The 15,499-nt window shown below is 43.4% G+C and overlaps 1 protein-coding gene across 2 annotated transcripts in view; it reads right to left on the bottom strand.

The window, feature by feature from the left end:
* The window catches only part of LOC124157971 (POU domain, class 2, transcription factor 2-like), a 201,450-nt gene extending 186,213 nt beyond the window's left edge, over positions 1–15,237 (bottom strand). For both annotated transcript variants that reach the window (XM_046533099.1, XM_046533100.1), the window contains exon 1: positions 15,051–15,237. In XM_046533099.1, the coding sequence (XP_046389055.1) occupies positions 15,051–15,228 (178 nt within the window). In that variant the 5' untranslated portion in view covers positions 15,229–15,237. The remainder of the gene's footprint in view (positions 1–15,050) is intronic.
* Positions 15,238–15,499: the final 262 nt, after the last annotated feature.

The following is a 15,499-nucleotide window of genomic DNA, read 5'->3' as shown; positions in this document are numbered from 1 at the left end:
TTAGGACTAGATAGTCCTCTCTTACAATTAACTTGTTTGACAATCACATACATCCATGCCCTGGGTGGTGGTCAAACCATCCAGGCGGGATTCGAACCCGCGACCTCTACGTTAGCAGTCGGGGACTTTACCCCGGCGCCACCGAGGCCGGCAATGATGATGATGTGATATGGAGATATGCACAAGAAATGAGGGCTCAGGGGAGCCCTTCGAGGATACAACACACCCAGTAATTCAACTGATACGCCCGATCACCCGAGGAGGGGTTTTGGATGGGAAGGAAGAAGGAAAGAGGCGCCGCCGCGATAGAAGGCCAACGACGCCTCCGGAGTAGGGATAGTAATGGAAGGGATGGGACGGGGAAAAAAACCCCGACGATATGATAGGCGACCGGTGCCCGCTACCACTAGCGAAACCTGGAGAAACATTTCCGTGCCAGCGATTTTAGAGGATTATTCTATGAGGAAGAATAATCCAACGATGAAATCGCTGATATGGAGGTACATAGTGCATCCCTATAGTCCCCGCCGTCATTGATACGCAAATGAATCTTGCGTCGAATCGGAGAAATCAATGCTCTTCGCGACCCGCCACGCTAAATCCGCGATCCGCACGCAAGAGAGAGAGACGAGGCCGTCCAAATTCGTTCCCACCGCACGCAACGCATTCCGCGCTCGCTTTAATTACGGCACTTCCCTCCCCTCCAACCCACTGCAATGGGGGGAGCGTCAGGTGGCCGCAGGAAGGATGCTCAAAGGCAATTAGCCGCAGCAGCAGCCATGTTGCACGGCTCGTGAGCACCCGCGATTATTATGAGAACGGGTGGCAGTCAAAGCACGGCTCGCCTTTCCTTCAAAGTGACGAGAAGAGAGGGAGAGAGAGAGAGAGGGCTCAACAATCAGCATTCACGTTCCCAAGATACGCGGATCCGTCTTGAAAACGTAAACGGGCACGAGCACGTCAGGTGTAGCACTATAATTATTACTAAAGTTAAGTACTTTTCCTCTTTTTTTGCCGACCATTTTTGGTTTATTGTTAATTTAAAATGTTATAAAATGTAATCAAGTGTCAAATTTTTTATTTACTTTTATGGCTAAAATACCTTATTAAATGGCACATTTATGTTTCCATTTTTCGATTAAATTAAACTTGATAAACCGAAACTGAATTATTTACAGTAATATGCTATTTTTATGTTTATATGTAATTTACTTATAATTAATTGTTATCAACTGTATTATGTATGTACTTTTCTCACCACGATTGTACAATTTGTGCTCTTAGGGGCATTGTATCCAAAGCAAATAAATATTATTATTACTGTTAAAGTATGCTACCGATTAAGGCAGGTTCGCTAGGAGTTATTATGAAGTATTCTGGTAGTATTCATGGAATTCCCTCTTAAATTAAGTAAAAAGCCTTGCTCACTTTCAATTGATCTAAAAATTCTTTTTCTCTTCATTCCTTTTCAACGTTTACCCAATATTCTACCCTCTAACAAATGTATCAACATCCCCTCCCCGCTCTGCTCTCGCTCCATCTAAATCTTCTGCCTCCTCAGTATCTCATCTGGGATGTATGATAGGATCCATCGGGTACTGCCTTTTAAAGGCTTTCTTTACAAAATTAGACGCAGATCAAAATAAGAATCCATCGCATGGATTGTTCTTTACTCTGAGAAAAGTATTTTAATGAAAAACACACCGGTTTTCCCACATTTCAGAGGAAGTGAACCATAATGTATTGAATAATGGCAAACTCTTCATATAAAATCAACCAAAGACAAAGCAACAGTTGCTCTCCAAGAATTAAATATTATGCATCGACCGGATAGTGACTCCTGTATTGGTAAAAAATCGCATTACTTGACTCTCCGTAAAAAAAGCAAGCAGGGAAACATTGGCTGCTCTCATCATAGGAATTATTTACGCAAAGCGTTTTTTTGCGACTGCATTCCCACGGCAAGACTAAGAGGTGGATATTTTTACGAGTATCAGCAGTACCAACATACAAGATTATTCTGTTCATGAAGACTGCGCATTTCACACATCGCTTGAGGTTTACTAACCATTAATAGATAACGAGATCAAGAGTCATCCCACATTCCGTCAAAATGGTAATTGATATTTTCAGAGTTATCGTCAATCGTGGGTGAAGTCATTATTATTTCCACCAAATCATTCGCCCAAAACAAGCGGCAAAAAAAGACACTGTCAACGAAGTACCTAATAGCCGATAAGTGAGCTTAATACTCAGTGGAAGAAAGTAGCCACGCCAGTGGTATGACCCAATAGATCTATACTTTGATTGATGGCAGGTTATTTAGTCAATAAACCACAAAATATTTCCTGAGGCCTTTGCACATTTGGTTTCTGTATCGTCCATGAAGACACAGGAGGGATGTGTACACGGCAGTATGGACGTCAGGAAGAGATTTGCGTTAGCTAAAGAGGCTATCATAAATAGGAAAGAGCTGATAACAGGATGGATATCTGAGAGTATAAATAAAAGACTGGTGAAGAGAGTGTGTTCTGGAGTTTACCGCCTTACGGTGAAAGTACATGGACACTTAGGAAAGAGGACGAGAAAAGACCGTAGGGTTTTGAGATGTGAGTGTGGCGGAGAATAAAAAGATGAAGAGAATGAGGAACAACGAAGTGCTGGACATCGAGGGTAAGAAGAGACGGCTTCTAGATGAGATGCGGAGGATTTGAATGGAGCTAGTACTGAGCGTGGAAGGAAATTTAAAATCCGAGTCCGAGGAGGACTTGTAGATTGTCGGGGGAGGGGAAAGAAGTTAATAGGATTTGTAGATAGAATGATAGGGGACAGGACTAATTGTTAATTTAAGACAGAGGGCAAAGTGGGGAAGTATGGCAGGCCGGTGTAATATGTAGAGAGCTCCGTGAGATCCCACCTTAACTGATAGAATACTTTAATCATATATAATATTACTACAGAATGGTCTTTATCTGTCATTCCGTATATGCTCTATTAATAGTGCATCTACAGTGATAAATGAGGTATAATTTTAAGCGCTGAATCACTAGCTTCGGACGAAATGTACAATATCAATCTCAAATTTCACTATTTACCCATTAATTTGGCTTAAAGGTTTCGATTTTTCAGTGTCGATTACTCGCTCGAGGTATATCGCTCACCTCACACAATTTTTTAATTCTTAACTTCAAAAAAAAAAGCTTAAAAAACCGTTAAATGCATAACTAGACCAAATAAATGTAACATAGCCAGGCAAAAATATTACAAATAAATTTTAAGAGAAAGAGCGAAATTTTCGCAAGGGTTGCCTAGCAATTATGATAATTGAGGAACAGGTATACGTGCACGCGACCCTGGGATTATTGCCGTCGTCGCCTTGCCGATGTCACCGGCCGAATGTTCAATCTGTTGGGGCACAAAAGAGCCGCCTGAGAGAGAACCCTTCCATTCCTTCCCGTGGCACACGCACGCGTGCCACCACAACAGAGGGTCGCCCGGGAGATAAGGGGATCGGAGGCAAAGGGTTTCCGGGGGTGGGGTTTCGGGGGCACGCGCCCCAGTCAGTCACCTGTCGCCGCCGCCGCGAGGGCCCAACAGGTGGACCCCTGGGGGCCCGATGCAACATTACCCCAATGACGAGGGCGGGCGAGGAGAAGAGACAGGGCCGGCCGACCACGCAAGACAATCGCACCCGTCGCCAGGGGTGAGGGCCGCGCGAATAAACTGCCTGCCCCTCGACCCCTCTTCTTCTTACTCGCTCGTCTAGAAAACTCGGGCAATCATCGCGAAATTGTTAGTGCACGCCGAGTAAGCCTGTCTGCATATCACACCCTAAAATTTCACTTCAATGTTTTCCCAGAGTTAAATTTTTATGTTTTAGATAAAAGACAACATTGGCAATTGTCTATTCCATTCAACCTAAAAAAATTCAAGTTGATATCCTAATTGTGCGAAAAGTCCACAGGGGAAAAATCATTCGCCTTGACCGGGATACAACCTACCGATAGTACATAACCACAGTTCACAACTCTTGTATTACCTAAACAGTAAATCAAATACGACCGGTTGAGAAGTAATGCGTCGTGATGACCGCACGCTTAAATACTATCGATTATTCTTGATGGCTTCGTAGGGAATTCAGATTAAACTGTGACCATTGATTGTGACCATCCCGGTTAAGGTGAATGATTTTTCCTCTGCGGATTTTTCGCACAATTTGTGCATTGCGGGTGACTCCGTTAAAGTTATCACCGTGGCTAGTCCCGGTATACTTAAAAATATTGATATCCTAAGTTTAAACAGTTAATATGCCGAGAAAAAATATAAAACATCGATCGTAGAATTTGGTCTAAGATAGAGACGAAAGCTTTCTAAGAATTTATAAGGCGACAAAACACTCATTTCCGTCCTAATATCATTAGTGAGTTAAAAGATTGACGGGATTTGTGGCCTGTACCATTTTATCAAACTCATTTCCTTTATCACAATCGCTGCATTTAGCACTCAGTGCATTAGTAAACCTCTCAGGATCAGGAGCTTACAGCACTTATAAAAGCTCATCGGAAAAGATCAAGAGCGCTAGGATATGAAGGAAACGATTGGTCCACGAAGACACCGGATTCAAAGGGAGTTGCTAGATATTCATCCGTTCGCTGTGGATGACTGCGGTGAAGTTACGCCTCCCGAGAAATTATGGTTTCTTCTTAGCTGAATAAACAGACTTATGACACGCAAAGAACATATCTTAACATCGAATTTTCTGACTGCGCAAAAGAGCGCAAATAATCGCGATATATATATCCATGAAAGGTTTTAAGGACAGGTCGAGAACAGAAATTTACAGCAAGGGAATCGAGTAATAGCTAATGTAAAACGCTAAAAACTGCGCTATCTCCAAAGGAATTTATGTACTAATTTGGTACGACCAGGCAACTGAAACTCAATTGAATTATAAGGGGTTAACTCGGCATAAAACAGCAAATAAGATTCTGATAGGCATTTTAACGGGTTTCAATCATGATAAAAATGCGATTGAAACACTTTTCAAAGTCATGAGCCTCCAATCTGGACTTTATACTGTTCGAAATATGTCCACTAGGCGGTTGTTCGTTAAATACATCTGGCAGGGACGAGTAAAATATCACTACGTGATTTTTATTAGTATCAATAGGTGTCACGTAAGGTCAATGAGAGCCATGACAGTACGTTAGAGATTAACTGGCAAAGTTGCTGAGGACTTAGCGATGCAACAATCAGTCATTCGTAATAATGGAATCCTTAGATTGGTATGTACTGTAGCTATCCGTTTCCTATCCCAGTTAGACAATGACAAAGACTTCTTCAGCTCTGTACGCAAACACCTCTGTTCGGCTCATTCACAAGAACCCCGCAGTTCCTCCTCTTTTGACGTACCCAACATTTTCCTTTCTTCAACTCCACGTAACCACATCCAAGGTACATACTTCGCCTAGGACGACATTTAATTCACCAAAATTGCTCACTACCAAGGCGCCGAACAATTTTCATCGGTTCTCCACTTCCCTTACATCGTTCTCGAGGCGCGATAAAAAACTCCCGGCTTCATTTTTCCTGGGATCGATCATTCATACGGCATTTCTTGTGTACCTAGGGAAGAAAATTCCTGAAGTGGTTTTCGGAACGAATCCCTCAGCGTAGCGCCTGAAGTAAAAGGAGTCGCAGCGCAAAATCTCAGGCACACGAGAGGACGGGGTGAGCGATGAGAAAATGCGGCCGCACCCGGCAGCGGGTGCAGTGCCGAGCGCTCCGTGCTTCGCGCGTCCCGCACCACGAACAGTCGGAACGAGACACTATGGGACCAAAATTCTGGAACAAGATTTTCGCCACCTTTGCAACAATGAAGCAGTGGAGAGTGGAGAATTGTTTTATAGGGTATTCCGACGCAAAATGTAATTTCGCACCATCTCTTCCCCATTGTTACTCATTCGATTGCACTCAGGGGCGCAGCTAAGAATTAAGGCTAGGGGGGAGGGGGGGGGTTAGGCGCAACTAATACTTGTGCGTACGGGAGTGGGGGTATTGCACACCCACCAGGGTAAGCAGGACGTGTGGGGGCCCTCCAGAAATATATTAAGAATAATGGTTCAAAATGGCGAGTTTTACGGCTTTCTGAGGGATATTTGGTTAATTCTTACACTATTCTATTAAGTAATACTGATCCAAATAAGAAAAATGGATTAAACTTAAAAATTACACTGAGCTCTGGGGGGGGGGGTTATCCCACAAAACCCCCCCTCGCTGCGCCACTGATTGCACTTACTCATTACTTGTGGTGCATACAATATTATTTTACGCGCGTTTGCCTGCGATGTGCGAGTACTATATGTTGTTTGTGTTAGCAGAAGCTTAGAAAGTAAACATTGAGAACATAAATCCAAGCAATTTTTACAATCGCATTCAGAATTTTACCTGTGAGGTAAATAATTTATTTTTATTTGTATTATTTTATCTTTTTTAATATTTTTGTGGTAAATCTTTTACTTTCTTTCGTTGATAGTAAAAATTTTCATGATTTTGTAAATGTTATTTTGCAATATGCGAGCCAGCGTTCCTTGTATAACCTTTATCATTCGTTACTCATCTTTTCTCTCATGGGATACAGTTGTCGGGATCAGCAAAATGAAGCAAATTATTTGCCTACACCCTAACCATTGGCTTTCATTGTTTCAAAAAAATTACCACACGTTCATCTGCTCCCTCGTAATTTCTAAAAAAAAGTTCTCTAGCTGTCTGTTTATTTTCCGTTCACACCGCAATGACCTGTTCTTACTGCTCCTGTCAGTTGTGAATCAAAATTCACGGAAGCGGGGCGGTATTCTCTACTAACAAGTGAAGAGATAAGAATGGACAGAGCTAAAGTGGGCATAGCACAAAATCATCTTCTTTCATCAAATGAAAGTAGCTTCGCAAATATTCGTGCCAAATGACTTTCCACGTCAATGCACCGCAAAAAGAGGAATGGGGATCCAATCGCGCCTTCCAACCTGTGAATCTGAGTACCCAAAGCTAAATAGGCAAAGAGGCACCGTCAAACAAACATTTAGCCCTTCCATCCCGTCAAACTTACACCCCAAAATCTCACCCCTTCGCCCAGTGTTCCCAAATTAATTAAAGTGAAAATTTTAACTCTGACACTGTAAATATTAAAGACATATAGTATTGTGATATTTTTTTAAATATTATACTTTGTAATTTTGTCTTGCCCCCTCACCAATCCAAGCCGTGTTTTACGAAATTTGAAAATTTACATATTCCAATACATTTTCTGATTATTTAAAAAAAATCTCCATTCCTGTCTTGGGCCCGCGAGATCCCCTTCGAAGCCGAAGCCCGAAAAGCGGCCGCTCTCCTCGCCTAGTGCCAAATCAGGCACTGCTTCCCAAAAATGAACGCATAGAGGACGAAGGTATAATAAGGGTGATGAAAGCACGGAGACCGAAGCGGGGACGTTGGGTGGGGCGAAACAAAAGCGAAGCGACGTTGGTCGAAGCGAGGGAGATGCATAGCGCAGTCCATTGGAGTGAAACTCGGTCGTTGTGCAGGATAGGGGGCGCGGAGTGCGGCATGCGGTCGCCTGCTTCACGGAGACTTGCACCCGTGGTCTCATCTACTGTCATTTGACACTCATCGACGCTTTGCCGATCTGCGTTTGATTTAAATCTACGGAAGTTCATACGGAATAGTTTCTACATAAGTTCATCTACGGAAGTCTTTCTAACGACGTTAACCATATCTTACGGACGCCAGCATACTACGGAAGATCAGATCATATAAATAAAATAAGTGAGATAGACTGTAGAACAGACAGATTCAGAATGTCTTTTTTTTCACGATCAATAAGAGATTATAACGGCAGAAATAGAACTCATAAATAGATTGCATGACGTGTAGTGTAGCCTACTAACCTATGTAAAACTTAATGCATGTTTCTTAATTCTATTATTATTTCTAACAGAAGATGGTGGTGTAATTTGTTGGTATGCGTGTTGACTTGAGGACCGTGTGGTGTACATGTGGGAGTCCAGTTGCATGCTGCATGCTGGTGATTGATCACCCCCTGCCAAACACCCTAGAGGTGGCTCGCTGGGTATTATGTGTATGTAGATGTAAATCTAAGAGAACAGAGGCGTGTTTTACGCATTATGGCATGACAGCCTGAGACTCATTTGTACTTATATTTGTTAACACCATTCATGCTGTAATTATATTTACATGGTGTATGTACGCAAAGCACAATAAAAAATGAGTGCAACAAATTTTGTTGCAACAACGAAACGCATCTTATTAAAAACAAATAAGGAAATATTGCAATTTCTAATTTAACTGATAGTAATAACATCCACCACACAATAAGCAAGAGTAGTATGAGAGGAAATGGGAAACGCAACTTCCATAATTAGAGATAGTAACAGGAAGAGTTGGTATAATGGATAACTACATTCACGAGATAATAATCTTCAATCGCTCCATGGCAACGAAAAGTATTTCACAAAGAAAAGGGGACGAAGGAAGCATGAATGGAGAACTGAAGGAAAACGGGAGATGAAGTCGAAGAAGACAAATGAGACAGGAAGAACTTGATGGACCGCATAGGTTCCCACAGGTCAAAAGAGTTAGCCATTGAGAATGAAGACCGTGGCCCTGTGTTCCGTCATCCGAAGCTAATACCGGGAATTTGATAGGATGATGATTAGCCAAAGCACACAAGCAGACGATGAGATTTAGTTCAACGAGAAGAGGGGTTCGCGCCAAGGGTAAGCACCAACCCCTTCCTCATTACAGCGTCGCAATCGCAAATATCCCGCCACTACGGGACGCAAGAACACGCACTTACAATGACATATCAATAATATTATTTTTATAAGACCTATCTGTCTGTTTGTCTGTTACTGGACCACCATAAAACTACAGAAGCGATTGAAATAAAATCTGGTAGGAAGATTTTTAGCATGCACGGTTCACAAATAACAACAATCGACCCTATAAAAACTGCCATGGGACCCTGGTAGGACCCTCAATTGCGACCCTTCCGTGGGAATGGCCTTTTCACTGCATAAACATGAAGGTCCTGGAAGGGAAAATGGGGGTCGTGCAGAATTTTCTCAGTTCCCTTTTTTTTTAAATCACTTAAAATTGAGATTAAAGGTTGCATTTTCCACAGTTAAGCGAACGGAAAAACAAGTTTTCTCACCGTTTAAATCAATTTGCTCCTTACGGATGATATTAACTGCAATTCATGCTAATCCTTATACTTGAGTTATCATTTACTAACTCTATTACTCTTCATTGTTCAGCAGAAACTTTTGATTGGGATTTGTTTGTTTATTTTAATATCATCCGTCTTTACTTGATCCCAGTAGAATCTCAAATGGCGCTCACGCTACTCTCATATAATTTTCCAGGAATACGAAGAGGGGGTCGGGAGAGAGGGAGGCGTCACTTGATATCGGCGAACTTTAGCTACAAACTTACATGCCACTACGTTGGACCAGACAATATTACTCGCTTGTACCGAATTTAGAATATTCCAATTCGCCAAACCAATGCATCGATCCCACTCCACTAGTCGTACTTCGTTCCGTGGAATATCAATAGTAAAAACTCTTCTCGGGATACCGCGCGGGTAAGATTATATGAGAGCGCCGACGTTTCGGGTACCGACTCGCTACCCATTCTCACGGCTACTGACCGAAAATTTGAAGTGACCGTTGAAGCTCAGAGCGAGTCGGTACGCGAAACGTCGGCGCTCTCATATAATCTTACCCGCGCGGTATCCCGAGAAGAGTTTTTACATGTTGTTCGCCCGGAAAGGGTAAAATATGACATAAATATCAATTGCTCAATAATTGCACTATCATCTTGAAATTTTCAGATGCAATGGAGTAAATCCTGGTCAAAATATAGTTTTTGGTCAATAAAAAAATGTTGCATCTAAGAAAATATCGAAGAAAAATTTTATGTTTATGATATATAAACACGCGCTGACTTTAGGGTATTAACCTATAGGTACGCTCTATACAAAGTTCAATATTATATTTCCAGTTTCATGCAACGGCACGAAATAGGACAAAAGACGAGCGGGAGCGATGCATCCTCCCGACTTTTAAAGCTTTGGCCGCTAAAATCATTTCCCGGCATAAGACACGACTAAAACCCGTCGGGAAACTCTTTCTCTCTCGTTAGCAGCACAATAGACTCCGAGGAAAAGGCGCCAGACGCCGAGCACGGATTCGGCGGAGACGCGTCGGGCGGATGATCCGCCGCTGAGGAACGCGGATGTTGCCCAGCGACCACAAAGATCATCGGATTCTGCGTGTGGCATCAACATTCATCATCACCGACACCCACCTATCCTAAAGGCCTGGTTACACGATACATTGACACGAACGGGTTAATATCTAAATGTATGAACGCGAGAATGAACGCAAAAATGCACCACCCAACTTATGCGAATGCATGCACAGAAAATAGAACCTGTTCTAATTTGGTTCATGCATTCGTACATGTTCTGTTCCACCAAAATCATTCACGCAAACGTATATTAACTTGTACGTATTAATGTACCGTGTAACCAGGCCTTAAGAATGGTTTGACGCAGCTCTCCACTCAATTCTCGCATCGGTCGATATTTCAATGCATACATATTCCTTATGCTTCACTGCCTTCATCCGTAAGTAACTCATCCGTGGTGTGCCTTCCTTCCATTACAGCTGTCCTTCAGCGATAATTTTCATAATTCCATTGTCTCTCGTGATGTGGCCGATAAACGTGTCCCGTCTTCTAACCAAGGTTTCAAAATTACTAAAACGTATGGGTTATCCTGCTTCTTTTGGCGTAGAAGTCAACGTTTCTTCCCTTTTCGGGGGACCTCCTCAGGACTAACGTGTTGTACATTAGTACCAAAGAGATTCCGGGCAGAGGGCAAGACAGGTTGAATTTTAAGCCACTAGACGCGTTAACCCAAAAGTTTGGAGTATATTGACAACATACTGACCGCGATAGTTTTAACAGCATCATCAAGGTTTGCAAAACGCTTCCCTTCTAAGAACTTCCTCATTATTCGAAATGGTGAAAAAAATCCCACATCACGAGGTCCCCTGATGAGTGTGATAGGCTGACTACCGAAAGCGTTTGCAGGTTTTTCTTGTAGTTTCGTACGATTGAAAACATTCAACCTACTAAGTGTAAAGTCGTGAAGGGGGTACTCCACAATGCCGAGGGCACGTGACGCGGGAAGCGCGTAAATAAAGAAATAAATTTTATTGGCTCCAGGAAAACTCCTTTGGAGCCTTTGTTGAGGCGTTGTGTGTGGATCTCGCAGGGAATCACAGAAGCTGAAGGCGGGGGCTGTCTTGTCAAAAGCGTATCGAGACTATCGCCTAAATAAACTTATTTCCCGTCCACCACGGCTGCTTATATTCGCCTAAGCACAGTTCCGGATTTCTAGATGACTTATTTGCAATGACTAAAGTTCGCTTGTTAAGGATTCGCACACAATATTGGGTCTGAGGTTCGGATTAGATATCTTATTTGTGGGGTTCCACAGCGACTTCAAGTATTTTCATGGAGAAAAACCAACATGCAGAAAGACTGACACGTTAATATGCATACAGAAAAGTAACACGGTGAGCTAATCCAAAGTAAGGTGATACTCTTCACGACTGGTGATCCACCGATTGTTGTCCGAGATTCATCCAGCAAGAAAATGATTTACATAACATTTAATGGTAATGTGACCGCTTACAATAAACATAAGACACACAAGCAGTCCACGTTCATTATCAGCTCACACACTGCAAAATGGATATTCGTTTCAGTATCACCTATCCAGTAAAATTACACCTCCGCATTAATTACAATCATGTTATTAAATTCGAAATTGTGGTTGATTGTGAGATTAAAAGCGGCAAGAGTATTTCCTTAGCCGGCCAAAAAGTACGAAATGGTAGCCTTCCAATTACGTGAAAAAGGAGGCGGTCCCATTTAGATCCTGAAGGAACGCGTCCCTATTAACCACCCTTAATTCAGAAACATTACGCAGAAATGCATTCCTATCAAACAACACTATTCCAAACAACAAACAGAGAAAACGAAGGGTGTATTTAAATAAATGTTACGGCCAATGCTTCCAAAGCATCGCATGGATGTCATGGTGATTGGATATCATTCATTGCATTGGAATCCAACAAACATAAGCGATTCCAGATTGTCTATTTTTCGGTTACTACGGCGTCGGTTGTCGCTTAAGTAAAATACAACAGCTTTTTCTGGCACTACTTACGTACACAAGAACTGGCGGGAAAGAGCCCGCATAATAAAAGGGCCAATATCGAGAAACCGATCCGGTAGTGACTGAAAAATGGAGAATTACTGCGTAAACCTTCGTTCTCGCATCAATATCCGCGATGACTGCGTACCCATATTTTTTTAACATTTAGAGACGCCATCGTTGCAGACATCTTAGATATCTCAGCAATGTAGAGCGTAGACCCTGAATTGGACACGACATGCTACAGTGCCCCCATCTAAATCTACGAAAAACTCCGCAACGTAGCCAGTTGGCGCAGCGAAGGGGTGTTAGGACTCCAGCCATTTGCATAAAGAAGAGATTAAGACCGCGGGAGTTGGAGTTTCGACGTAACATTAACTGATGTCTGTTAGTTTTTGGGAAACAAACGAATCCCTACACCCATTCTTTCGGCAAAATATCTATCTTAACTCATCGTTTCAATCGAAACTAGAAACATAATAAGGTTCCAAGATGGTGTACTCCGTGTCGCTCTGACATATAGCTGTCATTGTCGTTCACCGACGCCGGCCGATCCCCCACGGATCTCTGATTACGACGCCGACAATGCTTTCCGGCGCCAGGGGGGGGGGCGCCTAATAGCAGGAGCGATGGCGCCTAATAGCATACTTTGCCGCCGGCTTGACGAACGTACGGTAGACCTCATAAAGGGCTCACGAAGATAATGCAACGCTGGGATCACATCCAGCAATCAGCCGATTACTAATTAAACTCCGCCAGTCCCAAGTTCGCCGCATACCTGGAAACACCATTATCCATCCCTCGTATTACGGCTTCCCACCCTTTCCCTGAAACTCTAACGTACGAAAAAACTATGTACATGATTTCTCCTCGCATCATGGATGCTGTAAGAATTCCCACGCTATTAGTTACTCAGTAGTTACGAATCAGGTTCATACCACCCTAGTTGGGCCGCCCCCAAAATACCACGGCATTCATGTTAGGGCGTTCGCTTGGGTCGTCGTTGAACGGTGCCATCAACGATGGAGTAATGCTACCATGGTAGCGAGAGATTTAGACACACGTCAAAGAGGTCTATGAAGACCGTGTATTTGAAAGGAAATAGCATCCTGAAATCTCGTCACTTCACAGCCGTCAGCTTTGGAAACACATTGACGGGAAAACGGAAATGCAAATGCGATACAGCCAATGAGAGGAAGACACACGGAATTTGATTCATGCATGACGCGCAGGTGATTAATCGCAGCGTTTCATTCCTAGAATTACTGGTCATAGCGTGAGAAAAAAGTGAGTTTTTGAGAAATGTAAGTAAGGAGACGTCTTCTCTCCGTAAATACATAAGCGCAAATTCTGACTTTGAAAAGAATGCAATAAAACAGATCACGTAGACTTGTTCAAAGGGAATATCTTCTCTACAACGCAATACATGAAAAGGGAAAAACTGCTCCGACTGATATAAAAATTGAAGCGCAAAAAACGTTGAGGACCAATATAATTATTCTATCGAATCGACCACTTCATTCAAGTGGAAGGCACAATGCATTAAAATTATTTCGAAGAACAGGATAGCCATCATTACGAAACTATGCTCCAGAAAACCCAATTGTTTATCAAGAGTCGTAATATTCATAAAATCGAAACATTAGGATTGGTTTCATTATTAAGATGAAGCCGTAAAGACGGAACAAAAAAATATTTTCCCACAGAAATGCATTGTATGAAGATCACTTCATAAAGAGAAGAAAAATGATATTTAGAAGTAACTATCTTTCAGGACCGGGGACCGGCTAAAGACGTCTAATCTATCTATAATAATAAGCATCTAATCAGAACAAATGCCAAATTATGGCGCAGGCATTAATGATCATAATTACCTCAAATCGCGAGATCCGAATGTTAGTTTCAAGAATAAAATAAGAGCAGGAAGATACGGCGCGACAACAGGAAAAGGTATTCCAGTCTGTCAACTGCGACCTTCCCACATACTTCGAACGCAAGACGGATATTCAAAGAAGACAACCGATTGATATATTTCTCAACTTAAAGCCCACAAATGACATAGCCCTGTATCACTCATTTCAAAATCACGTTGACTACCATTGAATTTTAGAAAGATAAGTTTGCTAGTGGAAACTACTCGTGGAAATGAAACGAAAACAATGGAATAGGTTACGGCGTGTCTCCGAGGGATTGCTTTTTGTTGAAATGAAATAACAAGTACACATTTGAAATATCTTTAGCACTATTTTTTTTTCATTTCAACACCCTAAACAAACATAAATGGTAACATGAGCCGCAAAGAGAGGCACGTGGACACAGGTCTTGTCGTCACTACATCAAGTTCCGTGTCGGCCAAATAAAAATAACGGAAGAAGACATTCTAGGCGAGCGTATCACCACATGCACAATATGTATTAAAGATATATACACACTTCGAAATTGACAAAAACTCTTCGATAGTCGTTCCTAGCCACATGTAACACGAGTCCAATGCTATCAAATACGTACACATCGACTAGAAATCATATTGCCAATGCGAATGGAATAGGTTTCGAAAAGCGACGATAATCGGGGACGGTCTCGCCGAAAGCAGTAGGACTTTTCCTCACGTTTCCTGATTTTTACCGACTTGAAAGTGTTTGAATCAACGCGGTGGGAAGCAGAGAACAACACGAAGACGTCCCGGGGGCGGAGGAGGAGCGCACACCGTGGACCGGGTCGCTCGGACCGTGCTTCTACTCACCGGCGGCTGGGGCGTCTTCGACGGCGTCCCTCGCGGCCGGCGAGTCGGGGAGTCGCTGTTCTTCGTCTTCGGAGGAGGACTCAGCGGAAGCCATGTGGTGGTGGTGCACCGGCGGCGGGGCGTACTTCTTCATGGCCGCGACGGAGAAATCGAGCGGCTGTTCGTCGTGGAGCAGCATGTGGTGCGGTGCGGAGGCGCGGGTGCAGGAGGACGTGGAGGAGGAGGAGACCCAGGCGGCGCACCACCGCCGCGCGGAGCGGGGGCAGTTGGCCGAGGGCACTGGGGGGCTCTTGTCTTCGGGCAGCGCGGACGGCGGCCTGGGTGCGGCGGGGGCCGGGGGCGGCGAGGGCCCGCCGGTGGCGGAGGCCACCCACGCGTCCAGAAGGCGGGCGGGAGGCGCGGCGCGCGCGGGCGACAACACGGCCGCCCCCCGGGGCCACAGCGCCACG

Source organism: Ischnura elegans, chromosome 4, assembly GCF_921293095.1.
Source record: "Ischnura elegans chromosome 4, ioIscEleg1.1, whole genome shotgun sequence".
Classification (NCBI taxonomy): Eukaryota; Metazoa; Arthropoda; class Insecta; order Odonata; family Coenagrionidae; genus Ischnura; species Ischnura elegans.
The sequence above is the reverse complement of the archived record's forward strand: the minus strand, read 5'-3'. Positions and strand labels throughout refer to the sequence as shown.